The following is a 24,435-nucleotide window of genomic DNA, read 5'->3' as shown; positions in this document are numbered from 1 at the left end:
CTGCCCCCCGCACAGGCTCTGAGCAAATCCTGGTAACGAGGCCCCCTCACAGCGGGAGGGCGAAAAGGCCCGGAGGAGAGGAAACACCGGGGGCCACGGACGAACCCAGGTAGCAAGGGGAGGACCGGGGAGGACTCGCAGAGAAGGGGAGACGGGTGGGACACAGCCACCCGGGCGCGGGCGGCGCCAGGGGCAGCGGGAGCCGCTGAAGCCCCTCTGGCAGCGGCCGAGGCCCGCCTGCGGCCTACTCAGCGGTGAGACCGCGGCCCGCACTCACATCTGGCTGACGAGCTTCTGCCGGAAGTTGGTACTGCGCCAGTCGGTCTCAGGCCCGGTCACGTCCATCCCTGCCGCCGCCGCGAGCGCCGCTGCCGCCCGCCGCTACCGCCCCGCCGCCGCGCTCCCCGCCGTCGCCCCGCCGCACGCCAGCGCGGAAGTGTCGCGCACCCACTTCCGGCGCGCTGAAGGCTTGAGGGAAATGAAGTCCCGGCGCGAGCCCGGTCAACTCCCGCGAGAGCTTCCGGCTCGGCGCGGGGCTCGCTGGGAAATGTAGTCCCGCCCCAGGCACACTACCTGCGGTAGCGACCCGGGCACCGACACCGAGGGAGTGCGGCCGCCCACAGCCGCAGGTCCCGCTGCGGGGGTGACGGGCCCGGCGCACGACCGGGCACTCCCGCGCCCAGGAGCACCGCAGCGCCGCCGGCAGCCGGGGCCCCTTGGGCTGGCGGGTGCCCGGGTAACGCTGGGGGCTCTCGCCCCCGCCGCCCGCCCCGGTTCCGGCCGCGGCCGCCCCTCCCTCGCCGGGCGGGCGCATCACGCGCGGTCGCCGTGGTTTCCGGGTCGCACATGAAGGCGGAAGCCGCCGGCGGAGGCCGCCGCCGCCGCTCTCGGTAGGTGGCTGGGGCGGCGGCGGAGGGGGGAAGAGGAAGCGCGGGCCTCCGGTCGGGCCCCCCGGTGCTCCCGGGGAGACGGCCCCCCCCAGCCGGCCGCGGCGTTACCCGTTCCCCCAGGGTGGTCGAGCGAGCCCCGGGGCCGCCTGCGGGAGCCTCTCCCGGCTCGGCCCCCCGGGACGAGGCCCGAGCGGGTGAGGCCGTGTCCCGCTTCCCCTTGCTCGCCGCAGGGATGCCCGGGGGCGGGGGCACGGTGGTGGGGGCACGGGCGAGGGGCCGCCAGGCGCAACGGCCAGAGCAGGGAGGGGGGGTGCAGCGCGGCAGGCACCGGAGCATGGTGTGCCGGCCGCACGGCCGCCCCCGCGAGGCCGAGGCAGGCCCTTGCCAAGGCCCTGCCGCCCACGTGAAGCCACCGAGGCCACCCCAGCCAGGCCACGGCTGAAGCCAAGGCCCTGCTGCCTGCACGAAGCCCCTGAGGGTGTCCTGACGAGGTCGAGACCCACGTCCCTGCACAAAGCTGCCTGGGCTGCCCGCACAGGAGGCGAGATGAGCAAGCGGGAGGATATTGGGTGTCAGGACCTGCAAAGGCGTTTTCAACAGGGGAAGAGAAAGTAAAACCAGAAGCGTGCTTGAAGTGGCTTTCACCTCTTCATCACAGGGTTAGTCTAGAGTCAGGCTGTCTCTTTTAATGATGTGCAACTCCAGGTAGCCTTCCCCTGCAGAGAAAACTGCTCATTCGGTGTTCCTGATGCAGAAGTGTATAAGTTTCAGGGAGGGGTGGGGAGAAAAAAAAAAAAACAGAAAATCAAACCACAGATCCCTGCAGGAATAAAATTAATGTGGTCAATAATATGAACAAATTAATGTTTGATACAGAAATCAGAGCTGGAACATGCTGGAAGAGCCCCTTGCTCTCTTCCAGGTCACTTAATTGTTGTATTTGGCACAGAATTAATTACTTTCTAATTTTTTTTCCTCCTTGTATTTTAGACTATTAAAAAATTGCAGTGTGGTTTAAGCAGTTCAACAAAGCAGGTTCAAGTCTTACCAACTAGCTGAGTCTCTCAAGATTTATAGAACATATATCATTGGCTAATTTATAAACTGTCAATTTTGGCATAGTTATTACTTGGAGAGCTTGATCCTGTAGAAGCTTCATTAAAGGAAAAAAAGTGTTGTTCTTATTATGGAAAAGACTTTAGGGGTTTTTGAGGGGCTTTCTAAGAGTTCTTGGGATAATTAAAACAATTCTGTCAAAGAACATATTCCTCACAGATTTACCAGATCTATCTGGACATAGAACTAAACACTACCTCCAGATTCTGGAAAAAGTTGGAACCTTAATGGTAGGCCAGTTGTTTTTAGAGTAAGCAGGTACACCCTGCCTGAATATAGTTGGTTAACACCCCTTCCTTCAAACATAAGCAGCCACTCCATCCAAACCAGAATGTGACTATTGAAAGACTCAGATGAAAAGCAAATCTTGTTTCAAGATTAGGAATGAGAGAAAAAAAGTAGTAAGAAATAATCAAACTCTCAAAAGATGAAGCCATAAGAGAAAGCATTTTAGCACTGTATTGAATTTTTGTTTTCCTTATTACAATCTCTTGGTAGCATTTGGGCCACAGGCCACCTCCCAAAAATGCACCACAGAAAACTCCACAATTCTGTGAATTTGGATAAGTTACAAATTATTCATGGGTAAGGCAAAATATTCAAGTTAGAAAGCTCATACTTTTTAGGTTACGCTACTGTTCATAGGGAAAATATTTTTAAATTTATATATTTAAATATAGATACATTTCATGGGAGTTTTGCCATATACATATTAAATATGATATGTTTTACTCTCACTGTGTCTTAGAAATAACTTGTAATAGGCTTGGGGAAAAAAAAACCAAACAGAAAAGGTGTTTGCTTCTGAAAGGAATGAATGCCAAAATTTGGAAGACAGCATAGTTTGCAAAAGCTGTTTCCCAAACCACACCTTTTGGTTTCTTCCCACACTTCAAGTATACTATTAATGCTAGAAACTGAAAATGGCTCAGAAGTTCAGCTCAGAGTGATATGCTTGCATATTTCCATTAGTGACTTAAAGAAAGATGGTGTATATAGACCTAGCAAAAGCATCTCGTCATCTGATGAGTGTTCAAAACTAATGTTGAGATACTATATACTACCAGATGTCTTCATTTCTTTCTTTTTGCGGGGACCTCAGTCAAAAGGAGTTGTTTGGGTTGTTTCCCATATTTGTAGAAGGCTCCCCAAGTGAAGTGGTATTTCAGGAAGATTTTTTTTTTTTGCACAGTTGTGAATGAATAGTGGGATAATTCTGAAAGAAGCACTGCTGAGCAAAGCTTCTGTTTTTCCTTCACCCCTCCTCTCTTCCCTTTTTCTTCAAAAAGCATGAAACTGGCTTAAGTCTTGTCTATATATAATGGTATACTCAATTGTCTTCTATGTAGCAAACAGTCTTACAAGTGCCCATTACAAATTATGATATAGTTGGTGAATTATTCCAGTATTTGCACTCCAGTTAGAATGAACAATAGTTTTGCTTTTCAATTTACATTGTTTGTGGCATCACAGCTGTTTTCTGAACTATTTTGGCAGGCACCCAGCTGCATCCCCATTCTGCACACTCCCTGACTAGTTGATCTGTTTGTTTGTGTGCCCTCTGCCCTGTTAAAATTCTGGTACGTAGCCAGGTTCTGCCTATTTGCATTTGCAACCCCTGAGAGTCAGCATATCTAGCATTTTGCTCTAGTCTTGTATCTTGTCTTCTTGTCAGGCTTTCAGCTGAAGCCTGGCTTAGATCCTAATTAGTGTTACTCCCTAGGGAAAGATGAAGGTGTGGGAAGCCTTAGGGCACAGATTTTAAACTTTCTTTAATGCACTAAGGCTTTTAAGGGTCTAATCTATTTGGATGACAATCAGCATGCCATACTGGTTGCTCTGTATTAGAAAAAAAGCTATGAAGAAGACGGCATGCAAGAAAGAGGACAGAGCTGCAACTGAGGGGCGTCAGCAAGCTTTAAGAATGGACCAAGAGGAACCACATACATTTCAATAGCAGAAGTGAAGCCATGCACCTGGGTCAGAGTAACTCCATATATCAGAGCAAGTTGGAGACAAGCCTGGCTAGAAGTCAGCTTTGCAAGAAGAGAGCCTGGGGGTCCTGATGAGCAGCAAGTTGAATACGATTCCTCCAATAGGGGCCAGCTTCATACTGGGCTGTGTTAGCAAGAGCAGAGCCAGTAGGTCATTGGAAATTATTATTTCCCACTCTATTCAGCACATATAAGCCCACAAAACCTGAATACCATGCCCAGCTTTGAGTTCCATGCTGAAAGAAAAACCTGTGAGTTCAGTGAAGGACCACCATACAGGGCAGGAGCACATACAAGGAGATACAAGCGCATGCAAGGCAAGAAGGCTGGGTTTGTTCAACACAGAGAAGAAAAGGCTAAGGGGAGAGCCAGTTGCCATTTTTTAAGCTATCTAATGGGTACAGGAAAATGTAGAGCCAAACTCTTCTTTGTGGTGTACAGTGCCAAGGATAAGAGGCAAGCATCACAAATTGCAGGAAAAGAAATTCAGACAGGGTAAAGAAGAAAACAAATTTAATGGTTAAGCACTCAGTTTTCCGATTATTGACAAGGATGGAGATTCTGCACTTGACTAGTGTCGTGGTTTAACCTCAGTCAGCAACAGAGTACCACACAGCCACTCGCTCACTTCCCCCCCTGCTCCCAGTGGGATGGAGGAGAGAATTGGAAGAGTAGAAGTGAGAAACTCGTGGGTTGTGATAAAAACAGTTTAATAATTGAAATAAAATAACAACAACAATAATAATAATACACAAAGCAAGTGATGCACAATGCAATTGCTCACCACCCGCCAACCGATGCTCAGCCAGTCCCCGAGCAGCAGCCCCCCCCAGCCAGCTTTCCCCCAGTTTATGTACTGAGCATGACGTCGCATGGTATGGAATGTCCCTTTGGCCAGTTTGGCTGTGCCCCCTCCCAGCTTCTTGTGCACCTCCAGCCTTCTCAGTCAGTAGCGCATGGGAAGCTGAAAAGTCCTTGACTAGTGTAAGCACTGCTCAGCAACAACTAAAACATCGGTGTGTTATCAACATTATTCTCATCCTAAATCCAAAACACAGCACTGTACCAGCTACTAGAAAGAAAATTAACTCTATCCCTGCCGAAACCAGGACAACTAGGCAAGGCTCTCGGCATCCTGACCCAATTTTGAAGTTCTCCCTGCTTTGAGCAGGAGATTGGACTAGAGACCTGCCAAGTTTCTTTCCAGCCTAAATTATTCCACAATTCTAAGAAAGCATGGGACCCCCACCAAGCTTGAACCACCTGTCCATATGGCAGTAAGCTAAACAGATTCGGATACCCAACACCAGCAAGCTCTAGTTTATTTTGGGCACAGCTGATGCACAAGAAAATATCACTATCTGCATAAAACACCTCTTTGTAGAGATGTAACTGACAGCCACAAGCTCTTCAATACAAAAATGTCTGAGTTTCCATAGAAACTAACTTGGATAATCCTTCCTGTATCCAGCCATTTCTCTACAGTAGAGAATCAAGGCTGTCAGCACAACTGTACAAAAAAAAACCCCCAAACCCCCACATTAGTGAGCATCACTGTGTGACATGGATGCTAGTCACAGAAGGGGTGAATACTTGTCTAGGTATGTATCATACCGTGCAATACCAATAACAGACTTAAGCACTGTAAGTTATCTACACTATGTTTAAAGCACAGGATCAGTGCACAGCATATCTCACCAGAGAATAAAGGCTGAGTATATCTATAATGGCAGCAGGATACATCCAGGACATACGCCCTGACCCAGCTGCTGGGAAGTGCTCCCAGATACAACACAGATATATTCTTAGGGAAGCAGGACTCTCTTCTCAATCTCAGGAAGCGTATGCTGTAAGCTGTATGAATTCCCACTCCCCAGAATGTTCTTTACTGGAGCAGCACGCAAAGACCTTCGTGTAACAATTGCTCTGCACTTACAAATTCAGGTAGGACAGACACTGCGTTCTCTTTACCACATCTATTTTACCATGCCTTTAACTTTTCCTTTCCCCGTACTAATTGAGCTACGCCATTCCTATACCCTGTGTTCTTAAAAGGATGAGGATTTTCAGTGAGCGCAAGAGCAAGCCAGCATACCAGCCTCTCACCATTTTGCCATTTCAATGATCAAGTCACAACTCATTCCCTCAATTCCTCCTGTCCCAGTGCAAACCTCCTCGGTCATAAACCACATATCTTTGCTGTGAAAGCAAGTATTCTGTCATTGATCAGAGAGGGGACTGTTACAAAAAACTGAACCACAACTCTTTTCATGTACAGATAAGCAATTATTTCAGTTGAATAATCAGAAGTCTCACTAAGACTTGTACTTTTTCATGTAAGTAATCTGCAGAAGCATGTTGTGGTAGTGGAATTTGAATACAAGACAATCACACAGAGCTATCAGCAAGCCACTGAGACATTGTAGCCTCCACTGTGGACAAAGCTTATTACAAGAGACCACTAGTGATACAGTGGACTTTGAATATAGTACAGGAAATAGAAGGAAATACTAGATTTCCTTCATGCTCCCTCCATGTCTACTGTTGCAAGGCACGGCTGCCTTTCTGCTGGTTCCTAAATGGAATCCAGGCACAGAATATAGAAAATTTCAGTCTCTTGAAAAAGAGCAGTCATGTCCATCTAGGTACCTCTGAGGGTTTTGTCATTTAGGGGGGGATTTTTTGATTTTTTTTTTTTAAACTCCTTGACATAAAGTGACCTAACAGTGCATATCTTCCTACATTAGCATTACCTATAGAAATACACATACAATTACTGACCTCATACACCTCCTTCCTCTTTATGTACTGGGCACTCAATTGTAATACCCTAAAATTAATCACTACATTAACCCATGTCCTCTAAAAAACATGCAAACCAATGTAACTGCAGTCTCAAATACCTTGTGCATCTAGCTAAGAAAACCTCTAGTATGATTTTCTCTGCAGTTTCAAAGTGGTTGGAACAAGGACTTGCCTTTCCTTGTTTCTGGAGACATCATCCCACAGCACATGAGACAGTACTTTTTATGTTTGCTACTGTTAAAGCAGCACAGCAAACAGAAAGAGTTCCTCATTTCTTCCCCCTTAGGATAAGTCCTGCAATACTCAGCCACTGAATCCCACTGTTAACAGCTGACCAGTACTGAGAAACTTGCACAAGAGGAAAGAAAAAAAAAAAAACAACGTACTACTGAGATTTCTAGGAACTTGGCTTAGTCACACAGAGAGAACAGAGAGGCCTCAAGAACATCCTCCAAACTCCCTTTCTGGTAGAGAGGCTCAGGATAGAGGGAACATAACTGCATGGATCAAGGGACTGGGCATTTACATTAGCTAGCAAGGGCCTGCCTACAGCTCCTTCATTTACAGGGACAGATAAGCCAGCCTGTGAAAATAGTGTCTCAAGCCATAAAAGCCAGCAAAGTTCATGAGTGGTCAGGAAGGAAAAACAGTAAATAGAAGGTTTTCTGCAGCATGCAAGAAGCTGAACAAACCTGCTCTGTCTCTCCATTCAGAGCAGTACTGCTTGTACTACATTTAGCTTTTTTTTTTAAAGGACAATAAAGATTAAGAAAGATACAAGTTTGAGGAGATGGGGTTAAATTATTTTCAGCTAAAAATATACAGAGGTTATTCAATAAAGCTCCTTGCTATTTTTAAGACTGATGGACACTTAAGAGGCATAACAGTTCCTAGATACATTAACAGTCATTCCCCTCCACCCAGCTGGTACGCCACACGTAAAATAGCACAATTCCACTGTTTGGGCTACCAGATTTTTAGACAGTAACAAAGGCACAAAGCTTACAGGAGAAAGGTCACAGTTAGACCACATAGCCTGAGAAGCAAGGTGCTGTGCCAACACACAACCCCTCCCCAGCAAATTCATAGTCAGCATTTAGAACAATATTCAGAGGCATAAACTAAACTATCAGCTCACCAAGCATACTGCATTTAATCCAGAAAACTTGAATGCCAAAGCCACTTTTCTTTCAAAGAAGCCCACAACACAACCCCACTAACCCTGCTTCAACAGCCACTCTTTGTAACTTCCCTACCCACCCAACGCCAGCTGCTGCTGCTTGTACAGCTATTACAAAGGTGAGGGCACTCAGTAATCAGCTAAGCAAATCTTGCTGGCCATCCCCTACAAGCCTTCCTTGTCTTAAAGGTCTTGTCTACCAGCTCCTAAGACTACCTAAGTATGAATTAAGAGACTTTCCTTGGCTTTTGGCTCAAAAAAGAGGACTTAACCACCTATGTCAGTCAGACATCATGGATTAACACCATAAATGCTCACCTTTAATTTTATAAGTAGGCAACAATTGATAAAAATCACAGTAGTGAGAATTTTTCTGGAGTAGTCTGTTACCACTGGTTAAAACTATGACAATAGGCATTCATACTTACTTATGAGCCTTGAAGCCAATTGAGGAGAGTAGGGAGATACACATGACAGGATATCAGTTCTCTGAGTAGCCACAATGTAATTAGGAAACTTCATGTATCCATGTACAAAAAGAGCTTATGAGTGCTGGCAAGTTTTACACATACGCTGTACCTGCTCACTAGTATTCCACCCTTTTTCCACAGCAGCATCAGTATTCAACCTACATACCCAAAATTGGTTAGCAGCAAATAACTATGGATGGCAAAATACTCACAAGTAGAGTGGTGAATTTCTGTATCATAGTGGCTCTGTGCTCCAAACACACACGGCAGCTTTTGTATTGGTGTACGTTTATGAGTGACCACCCTGAGGATAGTCCAGCTCGCAGCTTGGCAGCCAAGATGCAGTGCAGGGGCAAAAGTTGAGAACAAGAAGTAGAGACTGACAAAATTCAGAAAATAGAGCTTAGCAAAATACCTGTAGGCTCAGCTGTTGACTAGCCAAAAATGAGCTGTGGAGGATGGTTCAGCTGCACTCCCAGCATCTACATTTGACCACACTGGGCTTACCACAGGTCAGCTAGAAGAGCTGGTTTGTTCAGCTATTGCTAACAGTTGTGGGATAATTCAAGTCCATAACTAGCAGTGAGATAAACTCCCTGCAGATCTCCAAGACAGCCCCATTTGTCACTGAAAGCTCTGCAGATACTAATGCTCATACAGCTTTAGAATCCCTGAATTATTTCTAATTTTTTTTTTCATTTACTCTCTTTCATAATACTATTTGATCTTCCTGGTTCCAGTTACCATATTTGTAAAATCAGATCCCTTCTGAGGCTTTACTTGCTGAAAGCTTCACCCCCTTTCTGCTCCTTTTTAAGATCATTTGGATACAGAATGTATTCTGAATAGTAAGTCTACAGTTGTATTAATTAAAGGTAGATTTAAATAAAGGCTTGGCATGATTATACGGGTTTCCCAATCTACCGTGCATATATCTCTCTCTCGGGAAACCCACTCCCCTACAATACATTTTTTTGCTAACACTTGTTACATGGGTTCAATGGCCCATGTAGTTTTAATATATCTCACTTTTCTCTCCTTAGCCTCTCTTCCACCAATGGCTACACTATATGACGTGCTATAAGATTGCATCAAAGGTCATGCTGTTTTGCCTACACAAGTCATCTTTGAATTCAGAAAATAGTTCATTTATTACATTTACTTCTGCTTTTTGATGCAATGATTTTACTCTCATAGAGACTTCTTTTGATACAGCTCTCTAAGTTGCTGAAAAGATGCAACCTTTTTTTGAGCATTAACCACATTAACTCTGGAGTGTTAACCACATTAAACCACATTAACAGTTAATGTGGTTTATCTGAATCTGTTCCTCATTTGGACCATATCTCACCCTACTTTGCTTTTGCAGCATTTATTCCCTTTTAGTGAAATGGGAAATTTCTGATCAATGTCTAGTAACACTCACTCCTTCACTTGCCTTTCTTACTATATTATCTCCCTTGTCTCAATCCATCACTTTTAGTATTCCCCAGGAGCAAATCAAATGATACAGTAATGTTTTGTCTGCTTCAAAAGCAGTCATCTTATTTCTAGGAAAAGCATCTACCTGTCATGAAAAATAATCCATTACTCATCTCTTCAGCTGATGATGGATAGTTTTCCCTGTGTAATCAACCTGAATGTGCTCCCTAGAAGGTTGTCTCATCAGAGCTCCTCTTCTGAGCCTGTTGTCTTGGTTTTGCTGGCAAAGAGACGACAACCATTAATATGCTTTTTCAGGGTTTTTTCCATCCCATTTACCATGCAATGCCACCTAGCTTCCTTTTGGTTTGGACAGTGTAGGGTAACTTCCCTCAGGCAGCACAATAAACATTTTTATATTTCTTGGTGTCATCCAGATAGCTCCTTCCTCACTGAGCATACACAGAATACCTTGCAGTACTTTGAGAGATTTCCAATGCTGCATTCACTATCTATGGCTGGCACAATTAAACAATGGTTCCATTTCTTCATTGTTTGTTTGGATTTGCTGGGTTTGTTCTGCTTTTGCATCTCTGACTGCTGATAACCCCTTGTGACTATCCCTTCTGCCACTAAGCTATTTCCCAGGCCGCTGGAGGAGAGGCTATTATAACTGTGTCTTAAGCAGCCATATCAGCTAAGTTATTTCCTTTTGCTAATGCTTTTTTTTTTAATGTGCTCTGACAACTGGATAGAGTCTAAGAGCTCTAACTGGTACAACTTCTGACATTCTTCAAAGACAATGGGAAGGGTAAATTACAGGATGGTAGAAGAGGACTCCTGAGCTTTTGAGAGCTTAACCATAGACATGAAACACAATCACTTTCAGCTAGCTTTTTACAGGTGTTTCCCCATGTGCCATAGGGGACCTTCCTACAGTGTCAATGGCAGCCCTAGAAAAAGGTACAGGATAGCCCTCTATAGTGCCTACACGGGAGGAAATACCCTCTTTCTGCAGGGAATCATGGTGAAGTGAAAAGCAGTTGTGCATGCTAGCTTGAAGTTGTCACAATAAAGAAACTCACTTTGAAGCCTACAGTTTCATATAGTATTTTATAGAATGATAGATGGAAATGTGCTCAGCTAAGGAAAATGAAAAAGCAAAGACAGGGAGAGAGGAGAGCTTTCAGATTCTGGGCTAAAATATCAAGAGAAAGAGTGAAGGTGCAATTTAGATTGCAGCAAAGTTATCTGAGGATATTAGGCAACTTGGAATTTGGCAAAAATTACGTCAGTTTTGTTCTTTGTTCTAAATTATGCAGAAATGCAAAGGAAACAAGGGGTTCTGGTAATGGGTTGGGAAGTAAAACTCTTGCTAAGAAAAAAAAAATCCCCACATGCTACATACTCTGACTCTTGGACTGAAAACCCAAGAGTCAGAATACTTGTTTGAAAAACCATGTTCTGCCAGTTTGGTGTGCTGATACACACCTGTCTATTTCCAGTATCATCATACAGGATAATTTCTTCAGGGTAGAACTGTCTCTTCATTGACTGAAGAGTTGGTTTGATTTATTTACTGTGAGAGGCGGGGGTCAGAGGACCATTTGTTAAGCAAAAGGCACAAACCTTTGCTGATTCTGTTGTCTCACAGATTTCGTTCTGCTACAGCTGGTGGCTGAGCATTTCTGCCTGGGATGGCGGAGGATCAGGAGCTGACTCAGCCACACAAAGCTCAACTCGAGCCCTCCCTTCAGCAGCGCACCAGCAACACATACCGCAGTGCAGAGCACTCTCAGGCCTTGCTCAGTGGCTTGGTATCTCTCCGAGACAGCAGCATCCTCTTCGATGTAGTTCTGGTAGTGGAAGAGAAACCTATTGAGGCTCATCGCATACTTCTAGCTGCATCCTGTGACTATTTCAGGTACACTTCAGTACGGCAGTAACAAGCATGTGTCTGAATGTTACTAAAACCTGCACCATCCAAATCTTCTGTCTTGGCACGCTGCTTCTGGATGTAAAATTAGACCCATAAGATGGAGCTGAATGTGTTTCAAAATACTAAGTATGGCTTTATTCATCTCTCTCTACAGAAATAAAGCTCTTGTTCCTGCACACTGAGCTTACCTCCACTAAATTCACTGCCTGTGTGTGGTACTTGGAGGTATATAAAGAGGAGAGACTATCTGAACAGGTGTCTTCTGCATAAATGCACTCTGGGTGGCTTTAACATATCCTTAGCATTGTAAGACTTTGCCCATTGTGGTGATCATTTCATAATACACAAAAAGTCACTGGAAGTGGGTCACTCCTCTGTTACATGCCTATAGTGTGACTCGCTGTCCATTAAATCAGGCAATCCCCTGGTCAGTTTGACTAGCAGTTTCTTGAACTGACTTTATTTTCATAGAGCGAGCAAACAAATCCCAAGGCAATCCAGACAAACTTCTAACTGGAGGAAGAACTGCCCTAGCTTAGAAAAAATTCCTACAGTCCCAAGTTCCTCTGTTTTTCCTCTTCCTCCACACCCAGAGTATCTGCTTCTGCCCATTGACTATCCATATGTACTGAGTGTGTATTCAAGTCCTTCAGCTGTGAGTGATACCTTTCAGATGGCCCCTACTGTTATCCTGCAGAATGAAGAGTATTACTTTCTTAGGTCCTAAAGGCCTGTACTCTTTGTATCATTGGCTTAGAGAAGAGGTAATCCCATAAAAGTGTCTGGCTAGGTTTTTATCTTTCTGAATATTTTTTATGTTCCCAGGACAACATAAGATAAGCAAACTGAAAATAGTTTCAATGCAAATCTGCCACAGCATGTGCCATTGTCTTTTTTACAGAGGAATGTTTGCAGGAGGACTGAGAGAGATGGAACAAGAAGAAGTTCATATTCATGGCATCTCCTATAATGCAATGTGTAAAATCTTGAACTTCATTTACACTTCTGAGCTGGAACTCAGTGTGAACAGTGTGCAGGAAACCTTAGCTGCAGCCTGTCAGCTTCAGGTGAGGTACTGGGAGGTGTGACAAAAAAGAAGCAAGAAACAAAAGCAACAATGAAAGAAATGGAAAACATGGATATCTGGTTAGATGGAGGGTTAGGGGGTGAATAAGAGCATGTGTCTGATGAGAAGAATTTCTTTGGGATGCTGTGTCCACTGGAACTAACTATGGAAGGGTAGGAACAATGAATGAGTACTTGCACATCTCATTTGTGCCAATGGTTTTATTACTTATAAACATTTACCATTTCATCTAGAGGACTATTTTATATACCACTCACTTCCACTGATCTGCTTATGAAAGCTTCCCTGAAATAGAATACCTCTGGCCTATGGTAAAGGACAGGGCTTGCTGCTCAGAAATTGTTGTGCTGCTCAAGATCTTCCCCAGATTGAGTCCACAGGCACATAACCTCCCCTGACCCCGTCACTACAGGAAATCCTACCACTATGGTTTCTGCACTAAGTGCAGAATTCATGCGCCTTTAAGACAATTTTTTTTTCTCTAATTTCCCCTGCAGCTAACTGCTGCACAAGGCTTTGGTACTAAATCTTGAACTTTCTGAGTGCTTGCTTTGGTTGGTTTCTACAGACTTAGCACCACTTTGTTAGTAGAGGGGCTCTTGGACAGCAGTTAGTTCTTTATTTGCCAGTAGTCCCTCCTGCCAGATACAACTTCAAATTGTATTCAGAAGACAACACTAAATATTAATTTTCCTTTCAAATGGCTTCCTGTGCTCTTGAGTGATGCAGATATATTTGTTACAGATACAGTCTTTGATACAGTATGTCTATAGTGCTCTGAAAGAACAACTACAGAGTGACTGTAAACCTGGCTTTCACCATGTCCTCCATGCCTTCTGTTTTCATGACTGCCTCGCAGGCAGCCTGCAGCTTGGTGCCATGCTAACAAATGAGGCAGCCTGGCTGTCCAGTGTCCCATGTGTCTTGGAAGACATTGCTGCTGCACCTGAAGCCAAACTCATAGGCTTGCAATATAGTGTGGCTAGAAGGTCTATGTTATATTCATCTACGTACCCATGTTGAGTTCTTTTTCTCTGGAGAAAGGTGAATTGTGCACAAGTGAACATGGTGATCAGACTGTGAGGAGAGCAGTCGTCTTGTGGACAACTTTCTTACAGTCATCCCAGGCTTCTGTCACCTGTCTCTTGAGTGTGAGGCAAGTGGTGTCTGAAATGAAAAATATCTCTCTCTTGCAGATTCCAGAAGTCATTAAGTTCTGTTGTGATTTTCTCATGTCCTGGGTAGACGAAGAGAACATCCTTGACGTATACAGACTAGCTGACCATTATGACTTGAGACATTTGAGTGATCAGCTGGACTCCTACATTTTGAAGAACTTTGCAGCTTTCTCAAGGACACAAGTGTATCGACAGCTACCCTTGCAGAAGGTCTACTCCCTTCTCAGCAGCAACCGTTTGGAGGTTAACTATGAGTTTGAAGTTTATGATGGTGCACTTTTTTATCATTATTCTCCAGAGCAACTGGAGACAGATCAGGTCTCCCTGATGGAGCCCCTTAAGCTCCTTGAGACAGTTCGTTTTCCTCTGATGGAACCCCAAATCCTACAAAGGCTTCATGACAAATTAAGTCCATGTCCTTTAAAAGATACAGTCGCAGATGCATTAATGTACCACAAGAATGAATGCCTTCAGCCAATGCTTCAGAGCTCCCAGACACAGCTGAGATCCGAGTTCCAGTGTGTAGTGGGATTTGGAGGGATGCATTCTACTCCATCCATTGTCCTCAGTGATCAAGCCAAGTATCTGAACCCCTTGCTGGGAGAGTGGAGGCACTTTACAGCTGCACTAGCCCCTAGAATGTCCAACCAAGGGATTGCTGTTCTCAATAATTTTGTATATTTAATTGGCGGAGACAACAATGTAAGTGGTTTTCGAGCAGAGTCAAGGTGTTGGAGGTAAGATAAGGATAATCCTGCTATTATTTTTATTACCACCCTGTTGCCCATCTCTGAGTCAGTAAGCCAGTAGCGCAGTTTGTATGCTTGCTAGCTGAAAGATTAGGAACAGAGCAGGGGCCTCACTGAAAGAAAATACAAGAAATAAAGAAAAGAGCCTCATAGTAACAGGAAGCTTCCAGCAGTGCTTATGGGACAAAGCCAAGTCTGATAGGGTAGAAACAGCTACAAATTCAAGAGTATTACATATGCTACTTTCTGCCTTGTTGGAAGGGGGAAGCATTAAAGGTGGGGAAGCAGTAATGAACCTAGAACCCTAGATTGTCTAGATGCTCTTGAACTAGGATTTTCTAGAAGTCTTCTGTGTGTAGTTTTGGTCCAAATACAAAGGGATTTAGCTACCAAAAAGGGGTTTTAAATGCTATTAGTGGTTGATTTTCAAGAATTTGTGTGCACGATAGCAGCAGTCCAGGGTCCTCTTCCATTCTTCTGTGCCAGGGAAAAGAGGAGGAGGAAGGATCGGGTTTAGACCTTCATGCCCAGTACATTGCAAAAACAGATAGAAACCCTTTTGTCTTTATATTGCGGTCATTTTTACTAGTGTTAGCTGAGTTGCCCTTATTTTATGGCATGCATAGTTTCACTTCACAACCAGTTTTCTCTGTAACTAAAATTCCCAGACCAGATAGGTATTTTGATCTTAAAGTGAATCATGAAGTTCACTTTGAGCAGCAGATATTTGGGGAAAAGAATCAAAGAACCCACCACATATTTATGCCCTTCTTGGACTCTCGAAGATCCACATTCAGTCTTTGTGCTATTTTTAGACTGTTTTACCTTGTAGAATGGCTTTGTGCAAGCAGAGATTTTGATATATAACCTGACAGCAGTGTATAAGATAATGGAAAACCTAGGCTTTTATAGCATGATTATGTCAGCTAAAATACATCTTCTAAAAATAGAGTAAAACAACTTTGCTAATAATAAAATGCTGACAAGGCCAAATTTCACTCCACTTACAGCTGAGCTCAATTTCAGGCAAAGACAGTACAGTAACCCACATCTGTGGTGCTGTCTGGTATTCCAGCAATGATTCTGCGGCTGAATTAATAACTTTCTTTGATCCCATTCTTTTACAAGGTATGACCCGCGACACAACAAATGGTTCCAGATCCAGTCCCTACAGCAAGAGCATGCTGACCTCAGTGTTTGTGTTGTGGACAACTATATATATGCCGTCGCAGGCCGAGATTACCATGAAGATCTGAGGGAAGTGGAGAGGTATGACCCTAAAAGCAACACTTGGGAATATGTGACACCTCTGAAGAAGGAGGTAAGGAGTGCATTAGCCACACACACTACTAGAGTTACCCAATTCCTGATTTAATCTTTTCAGATGCTTTTCCTCATGTGTAGCTTTAAATTTGCTGATATTCAGACGGGAAACAGTAGCCTCTGTATATGGGATAAATGAGTATCAAAAAAGCAGAATAATAATATATGTAAATTACATTTTGAGGTTAAATGCTTATTTTTCCTGTTTTCTTCTTGTTTTCCCATGCACCTTTATTGTGTTAATCCTTAAAACCATTTAAAATTGAACACATAACCTCTAGGAACAGAAGTTCCCATTCCTCCTATGCAGGTAAACTACAGCCACAGTAGTACAAGCTTCTCACATACAGTCCTGACAACATGCTTTACTCCTGATCAGAAGAGATAATGCCCCAGTAAGAAGGTACATCAGTTTCTATAGACTACTTAGTTCCTGGACGCAGACATGAGATTGGGTAACAAGTTCCGGTGACAATAGCTTATGTAATGCAGAATCACATCTCAGTCAGCTAATATTAAGACTATTACTCATTTGAAATATGTGAGTGAATAGCTATCTTTTGTCATCAGTACCATTTATCCTTCTAGAACAGCAATTGCCAAACTAGCATTTGTGACCCCAGGAACCAGGAAATGGTGTAGTGACATGGGAATTGGGGTTATGAGTGGAAAAGTTTGTTCTAATACTGCTAAAAAAGGCAAGAATTTCCATTTTCAGGTTAAAAGTGTTGCAAAGGAGGAAGATAAATACAAACAACTGCTTGATGAATCTTGGTTAGGGAAAAAACCTAAATTCCTGAGTAATCTTTCAAGAAACTATGCTGATTTCTACTACACCTTTTAAAAGCTTTGGGTCAAGTGACCAGCACAAAATAGTATTTGTGATTTCATAATGCCTCTCAATTGAGAATCTCAGGACGCCTTAAAATATAAATATTACTGCTATTTTACAAAAGGGGTGCAGAGGCAGAAGAGGATAAACAGCTTGCATGAGGTCACAAATAATAAATGTGTGTCGATGCTGAGAATATCAAAAGCCTTAAGATCCAATTGAGTGCTACTAAGTAGGATGTCTTGCATTCCTGATAACACTGCTTGTATAAGAAAAGTCTCCAACAGAAAGGCTTCCACATAGACTAGAGAGAAAAGTAATAGTATGAATGATCTTCTAATAAAGGAACAATAAAGAATGAGAACCCACTGCAGTTCTGGAATTTTTAGAAATTGTAGTGTATTTCATTCAGAAATCCACACTTATAGCATAATCACCTAGAAAGGAATTGTCTATAAGAAAATCCTTCCAGATGTTGATATCTGCATAACTCATGAAGAATGTCACTCCTTTAATGTCTATTCCATTCTTTGAAACTGGGAGAAATACATAAATCCAGACCTCAACCTCTTGCTTTCCCATGTGGTGATACAGGTATATGCGCATGCTGGAGCAGCACTGGATGGGAAGATGTATATTACTTGTGGGAGGAGAGGAGAAGACTATTTGAAGGAGCTACAATGTTATGACCCAAAGACTGACCGCTGGGACGTTTTAGCAGATGGTCCAGTGAGACGTGCTTGGCATGGGATGGCTGCACTGCTAGGGAAGCTCTATGTAATTGGAGGAAGCAACAATGATTCTGGCTACAGAAGGGATGTTCACCAGGTGAGAGCATGTCATACCTGTGTCTTTCTTGGAAGAGTCTGTTTCTATGGATGCTTGCACTCTGACGTAATGTCTTTCTCCTGCTGAGTATGCAAATAAAACTAACTGCCCAGCAACAGCTACTGCACCAGCTCTCCCCCACTCAGTTGCAGAACTTGCAATGATTTATTTATTGCTGTCTGTCTTGAACGCATTGTCTAACCCACAAAGCATTAAAGCTCCAGCACTTGGAATTCTTACCAATTTTAAAACATCTTTGATGGATAACATTCATTGGCATGCACATACCCAATAAGTAGCACATCAACTAAGTTCACTTTACATTGTCTTCTCATGTGCATTTTTTTCTAAGTCGAGGACTTTTGAATTACCAACGTGTAATTGCAGGACAGAGTTGTTAAGGTTATGTTGGATGGCAATTGTATAATGCAATTAAATGTACAGTACCTGACGATAAGTGATGGCTGGAGAGAATTCTCTTGAGTCTTATTCCAGCTTCTAGAACTGCTAGAGACATGAAAAGAAGACACAAAAAGTAACTGCTCTTTTAAAGCCAATGAAGATGGCAGGATTAAATCTAGCTGAAAAGTGTATCTGAATGATAAAATGGTGCTTACAAATAAAAGCAGTTAGCCAGGTAGGTACCAATGAAATCTAAAACTTCCCAACATATGGTGCAGAGACAGCTTAGCAGATTTGTCATATTTGTATGTTCCAGCGCATTTTTTCCTAATGCAAACAGATGCATTATGTCTGAGCTTATATTAGCATGTGTCCCCATCTCTTTCACTTTTGTATACATTTTTTGAATGACATACAGCTTTTACTCCAGCAGCAGGGTCAGAAGTTGTGATTCAAAGCTATATGGCAACTATGCACAGTTTTCTGCTGAGTACTGTACTTCTACTACACAGTGATACGCACTCTCCATTATCAACACCCTGTCAAAAGACTGATGATATTGCATGGCTTCCAAAATAGTTTGCTGTATGGCCAGGCTCTGTCACTAAGATACAAGTTTGATTTTGGCTAATCTCTTTCTTTTTTTTACAGGTTGCCTGCTATAGGCCAAGCACTGATCAGTGGACAAACGTATGTCCACTTCCTGCAGGACATGGAGAGCCAGGTATTGCGGTCTTAGACAACAGGATCTATGTCTTGGGAGGCAGATCCCACAACAGAGGAATCCGCATGGACTATGTCCACATTTACGATGCAGAGAGAGACTGTTGGGAGGAAGGACCCCAGCTGGAGGATGATATTTCTGGGATGGCTGCCTGCGTCCTCACTTTGCCCAGGGCTATTTTAATGGAAACGGAGAAATGGTTCTCAGAATGGCATGCAGACCGTGTGAAGTATCACCTTGACTTTCCATCAGAAGTTATGAGCGTATCAGACTGGGAGGAATTTGACAATTCAAGTGAAGATTAGAAAACTTTAATATTTATTTTTTGCCAGAGGATGAGGATAAGGAAATTAAGGCTTGGAGAAAATACTTAGGGATTTTATATGTCTTTCTTATATACATAAATCGGTATTTAAAGGTTTGAAAAATAAGTGTTCTGCACAAAATGCCATTCACAGTCAATATCTGCCCATCTGCAAGTGTTGTGCACAAAATGCCACTTACAGTCAGTATCTGCCCACCTGCCGGAAAGCAGCATTTTTAAAGTAACCACAGAACTGCCATTTTCCCCCAGTTAAAGTATAGAGGTTCTTTTGCTCTCAAGGAGACTTTTCTCAACCTTCAGCATGGACAGAAAAAAAGGCACAGAAGGCTCAGCTTGACTAGCTTCTTTCCTTCCAGCTTTTAGCTTGAAATAGCTTTTTGAGATTTTTTTTTTCCTTTTCTTTTTGGTAATAAAACTTCCCAGCCAGCTTAACACAGGAAGGTAACACCTAGTGCCTCCCTCCTGTGCCAGGTGTCAGACAGCTTGATTGGTTTTTCAGCAAGATTGAACATACAGAAACAGGAACGGTAACAAGAAAGTCTGAACCTTCATCTCATCCGGGCATGCAGCCATCTTTCTAACTGGGTTAGAGTCTGTGAACTGACACCCACTCCTGAACTTCTATACTGCAAGTTCTGTCAACCCAGTGGAAAGAAGATTTCTAGAAAAAACTCTCTGTACAGAGTATGGCAATCTCATCATTCAACTGCCAGACACATTTGTTCACAAGCATAAATCAATAAATCATTGTCAGAACTTTTTTCTTTTTAACTACTGTCTCAGTTTTATTAACCGTGATGTGGAGTCTGAAAGTTAGTGAGCTTAATTAGATCCTATAGTACTACATTAGTATCAGTGAAGTTACACCAGCTTGGGAGATGGGCAATTTTTTCCATTCTTTTATTATATGCTTTAGAAGAGGATAAAGAAAGCAGAGATTGGTTTGTCACAGCATAAGCAAAAAAGTAATAAGGAGATAACTAGAGGTATTGAAGATTACACTGGTCCAAGACCCTGCAGTAGCTGAACTAATGCCAGAACTACAGCTCAGAAAGATAAGGCATAGTAAATCCTTCCTTCGTGAGGCCTTAAAATAATTGGCGTCTGACTTCCATCTTGCTTAACATTAGTTTAGAAGCTGATTTAAAGTCTGAACCAGTGTGATACCTGAATAGTATGGGATCCTTCTTCTTGGAGGGGTGGGAAGTAATCAGTGCCACGAGAAAATCATGACAAACTACCAAAAGCTTTTAAATCTTGTAGCAATACTGGGGTTGCAGGAGAAGGGAAAAACCAAAGTGACAATCAGAATGATATGATACTAGTCAAGTATCATCACATCATGACAAATACTGCACATTGACGTGCTACTTTAAACAAATGGAAGAAGTTCCTGGATATTACCATTACTTAGGGATATTTTGTTTATGGAAACAAAGATTATTTCAAAATGGACCTAGATGACTCTACATTAGTAGAATGGGCTTCTGGAAAAGATTCAAGAGTATTTGCACATTTCTTTTAATAAGCTCAACAGCTTTTTCTTGGTAAGAGGGGCATTTGTTGGATTTTTTTCTCCAGCACTGTCAGTTTTTACCTCAATCTCTGAACCTTTGCCAATTGGCAAATAAAACAAAAGACCTGGTAACTGCAGGAAACCCTGATTATGAGCTTCTTCAGAAAATCTTTTTTTGATAATGAACTCTGAACTGCACATGGAGTCTGGAAATACAGACTTCATTACACTGCAATACTGGAGACTGACGAGTATTCCTGTTTTGCCTACAGAGTTACTTTTAATGTGTAGGAATTAAATGTAGCCCTCAGATGTAAGGACAGATATCTCTGATCTGGACATCATTAGAACCATTCCTTCCAGACTGCAAGTGCTGCACTGGCAATTTGTTTTGTCTGCAAACAGCAAGTGATTCAAGACTCTTAGTGGTCCAGGACATATTCTAGACCCAGCTGTTCTAACTAAACCCAGACATCTAACGCAAGTCTAATGCTTGCAGTACATTTTCCATTCTAACTAGCACGTCTCGACAGACCAGTGATACCCTACTTTCATACAAGTGAAAATGTTATCTAGCCTCTTTCAGGATAAAAAAAAAAGTAATCATTGTCTGGCTTCTTTTCCTTTTCCTATGTATACCACTAGAGGGTATTACTTACTATTACAAATAACCAAACTGGTAGGCTAATTCTTAGACTACATAGAATATAAGACATTCATCAGTAATTATTAAACTAAAGAAACATCTTGAGAAAACTCATGAGAGGGGGTGTCCAGCTTCTATCACTCCTTCTGTGTTTGAATACTGATTTTTAGTCAGGTGATCAGTTTTTTCATTTATCAGTATATGCAATTTTGTGATTGCATTATTTATTAAATGTTGCAGTTGGATGCTGTGCAAAGCAAATCAATGTAAGGCTTAGAATGCAGTTACAAGGAAATTACTTTTTCTTAAAGCAGATCATTTACCTTAGAGAGAAGTGCTGCATTATTTTTTCTATTTTTTTTAGTTACTGGTATAATACCCCTAAGTCACATGAACTAAACCTAAGGGCAGGTATTATATATTTGGATTTGATAAAAACAAAATTTCTGTTGCTTTCACCCCCAAATTTTCTTTTCATCTGAGCGTAATGTGACTGTTGAAAGTTATGGTATGCACTATCTTACTTGCATGTATTTTGTTTAGGTAAAAAACCACAAGAGTTTAGCTTAGCTCAAACCATCCTAATCATTCAGCAGTAGTTTGTTTTAGTCCAGCATGTACCTTTTCAAACTCACAGAGGCTAAACAATAATAAAATTGCTTTGCTTTAAAATCAGCAATTTTATCTAACGCAGCAGATATAAAGCACTTTGTTCTTCTTGTTTACTACAGTTACCTATATAAAGAAATTGTAGGAGAGAGTACAGATTGATATGCAGGGCTGTAATTATTATTGATCGGTTGAAGAATGATGCTTCAGGAATTTAGCCTTCAAGAGCCCACTTAAACTTTGTGTTATCTCAAGAAAAACATGTACTCAAAGGGATTTTATGCTGATTCCATATTTTTTTATTTATAAATTCTCTGATCTCCTAAATATGTCAGTCTTGTATCTTACAGTAAAAAGCATTCACTTTTTACAGCAAGTCCTCAGAGACAGTATAGCACAAGACATTGTGGACAGATGGACAATGAACTAGGAAAGCTTTAAGTTATTTCTGGTCTGTAAGAGAATAGCCAAACAACTCTTCCAGAACTGAGTGATCAAAATACCAACACTTAAACTGCTGATACATTAGGAAGTCCAGAAGAATAAGAACTAGGTTTCTTGATGATCTATTTTCCTATTTCCTGCCAGCACAGAGGTAAAGCTGTATAGGCATATTTGCTAGATTTGTAATTAGTGGACTTGTATCCTGAAGTATTTCAGGCTTCCACATTTGGAGAAGTGATTGTGATTGCTTCAGTTTTTGTTTCATAACTGCTTTCATTACTGTATTTCTTCTCCAGCTGTCTACCTCCAACTCCAACATATCCTTTCCCATTTCCTCATGGTTTAAATTAGGGTCATTAATTTTGCATTGGAAGCATACCCAGTACTTGATTTCAAACAAATAAGGATTCTCATTCTATACCCTTGACAGAAATTTACTTCTTATTTAGAGACCAGCCACATGTACAATTTATTTGGCATTCAGCCCAACTGATGGGGTCAGAAGCTTCTGGCGAAAGGAAGAAGGAGCAGCTGGTCACAGGGAAAGAGGGATGGGTCCTTCTCAAGGGAATATTCTGCCAAGTTTTTATTTCATCAGCAGCTGATGCACTGTAAGAGCTCCCCACCTCCTCAGTTGTGCTACAACTATTTGGCCATGCTCTGAGGGTGGAAGCTGCCAACAGGTAAGACAAAGAACATAAATGTATTTACATGTAATAAAAAGGTAAAGTGGTACCATACATTTATCCATTCTTCCTAAACCAAATGCAGTTGTAGGGATGTAATACACCTGAGATGATTGTCTGTAGCCTAGGAAGTTGAAGCCCAGTCTTATCAGATAACATTAATGATCTTGAACAAGTCACCTTTTTCTCATATGTAAGTAGAATGTGGGATCTTTTACCTAGAAGATCTGGCCTAGTTCAACTACAGTTATTGAAACTTGAGGGGGGAATTACTTGAAGGATGCACACAGCCTGCATGAATACAAGTTCAGAACAGCTAATTGTGGCAGTTCCTTCCAAACTGAAAACCTCTCCGTGCCTTAGAATCCTCTCTGGATGGGAAGGTGGGTGTACTGGTTCTCCAGCATCAGTCCAGCCCCATGCAGTACTGCACAAAAACTGGTTTATCATTAAATACTATTTATTCCTGACATGTTTCAACTCTTTCGAGATTTTAGTAGCATCCATATGAAACGGAGGCAAAATCACTATGTTTTTGACTTACTACGTTTGATTTTTATTATAACAAAAATTACAATTCAATAAAATGCAGCAACAGAAATTTTTATTTTATTTTATATATTCTATGTGTTACTAATTCTGCTGCTAACTTGGGGCTTTTGTAATTATTTTTAAACATTATTTAGCATGTTATTGCAAGTCCAAGTACTACCTTTTAATCTCTATTTTGGCCATGGCCAAACAGAAAATGATCCAAGCCTGTTCAAATGACAGAAGAAAACATAACAACCTTCATAATCTATTGTAGCCTATCTGTATGTGTTTAAAACTGACTCCCATTGGCAAATACAAGCACTTAAACCAGTAGGAATAGATCAAAGGTATAGCTACTAAGTAAGCTTCCCTAGCAATGGATGAAATATTTTTGCATAGATGTGAATTTTCAGATGGTATTATTCATCTCTGGGTCTACTGTTTTGCTAGTATTGCTGTACATGACTAAACAGCTGTTGTTTTCCACCCAGGAGATGGCTGTCTTTCAGCGGCTGGTAAAGTGATACCTGTACATTTATTCAGGGCCTACTTTAAGATCCTTTCGTGTTAGTGATGTTATGAGACTTTCCTGGATGATTTTGTCTAAAACATAGACTCTGGATGAGTCTTCCATTTTAGATGATTTGAACTCTGCTAAATGTCTACAGAGACACAGCCCATATGTTCCAATCCAAACACCTCAGTTGGCACTAGTTGCCAATGTAGGAAGAAGAAC

General features: G+C 42.2%; 2 protein-coding genes across 9 annotated transcripts in view; one reads left to right on the top strand and one right to left on the bottom strand.

The window, feature by feature from the left end:
* The window catches only part of MED15 (mediator complex subunit 15), a 30,584-nt gene extending 30,200 nt beyond the window's left edge, over positions 1-384 (bottom strand). For 3 of the 4 annotated variants that reach the window (XM_076353018.1, XM_076353019.1, XM_076353024.1), the window contains exon 1: positions 278-384. In XM_076353018.1, the coding sequence (XP_076209133.1) occupies positions 278-345 (68 nt within the window). In that variant the 5' untranslated portion in view covers positions 346-384. The remainder of the gene's footprint in view (positions 1-277) is intronic. The other variant, XM_076353020.1, reaches the window with a different exon arrangement.
* Positions 60-20,035, top strand: KLHL22 (kelch like family member 22). Of its 5 annotated transcripts, none has more exons than XM_076353027.1 (7): positions 60-109; positions 11,532-11,801; positions 12,718-12,883; positions 14,100-14,818; positions 15,959-16,151; positions 17,580-17,813; positions 18,867-20,035. In XM_076353027.1, exons 2-7 carry the CDS (start codon positions 11,575-11,577, stop codon positions 19,242-19,244), a joined length of 1,917 nt encoding a protein of 638 aa, XP_076209142.1. In that variant the 5' UTR covers positions 60-109; positions 11,532-11,574; the 3' UTR covers positions 19,245-20,035. The 5 variants fall into 5 exon arrangements, with proteins under 5 accessions (XP_076209142.1, XP_076209144.1, XP_076209141.1 ...); XM_076353029.1 differs by having other exon boundaries at positions 78-109; positions 11,549-11,801; XM_076353026.1 differs by lacking the exon at positions 60-109 and adding an exon at positions 814-890 and having other exon boundaries at positions 11,549-11,801.
* Positions 20,036-24,435: the final 4,400 nt, after the last annotated feature.

This window comes from Aptenodytes patagonicus, chromosome 15 (assembly GCF_965638725.1).
Source record: "Aptenodytes patagonicus chromosome 15, bAptPat1.pri.cur, whole genome shotgun sequence".
NCBI lineage: Eukaryota > Metazoa > Chordata > Aves > Sphenisciformes > Spheniscidae > Aptenodytes > Aptenodytes patagonicus.
Note: the sequence above shows the minus strand (reverse complement) of the source record. Positions and strands in the feature narration are given on the sequence as shown.

Excerpts from the sequence above, each read along its gene's own strand:
- KLHL22 (XM_076353027.1), top strand. The coding sequence starts at position 11,575 with ATGGCGGAGGATCAGGAGCTGACTCAGCCACACAAAGCTCAACTCGAG. Across the intron at positions 11,802-12,717 it reads GCATCCTGTGACTATTTCAG|AGGAATGTTTGCAGGAGGAC; the intron begins GTACACTTCAGT and ends TCTTTTTTACAG. Across the intron at positions 17,814-18,866 it reads ACAGAAGGGATGTTCACCAG|GTTGCCTGCTATAGGCCAAG; the intron begins GTGAGAGCATGT and ends TTTTTTTTACAG.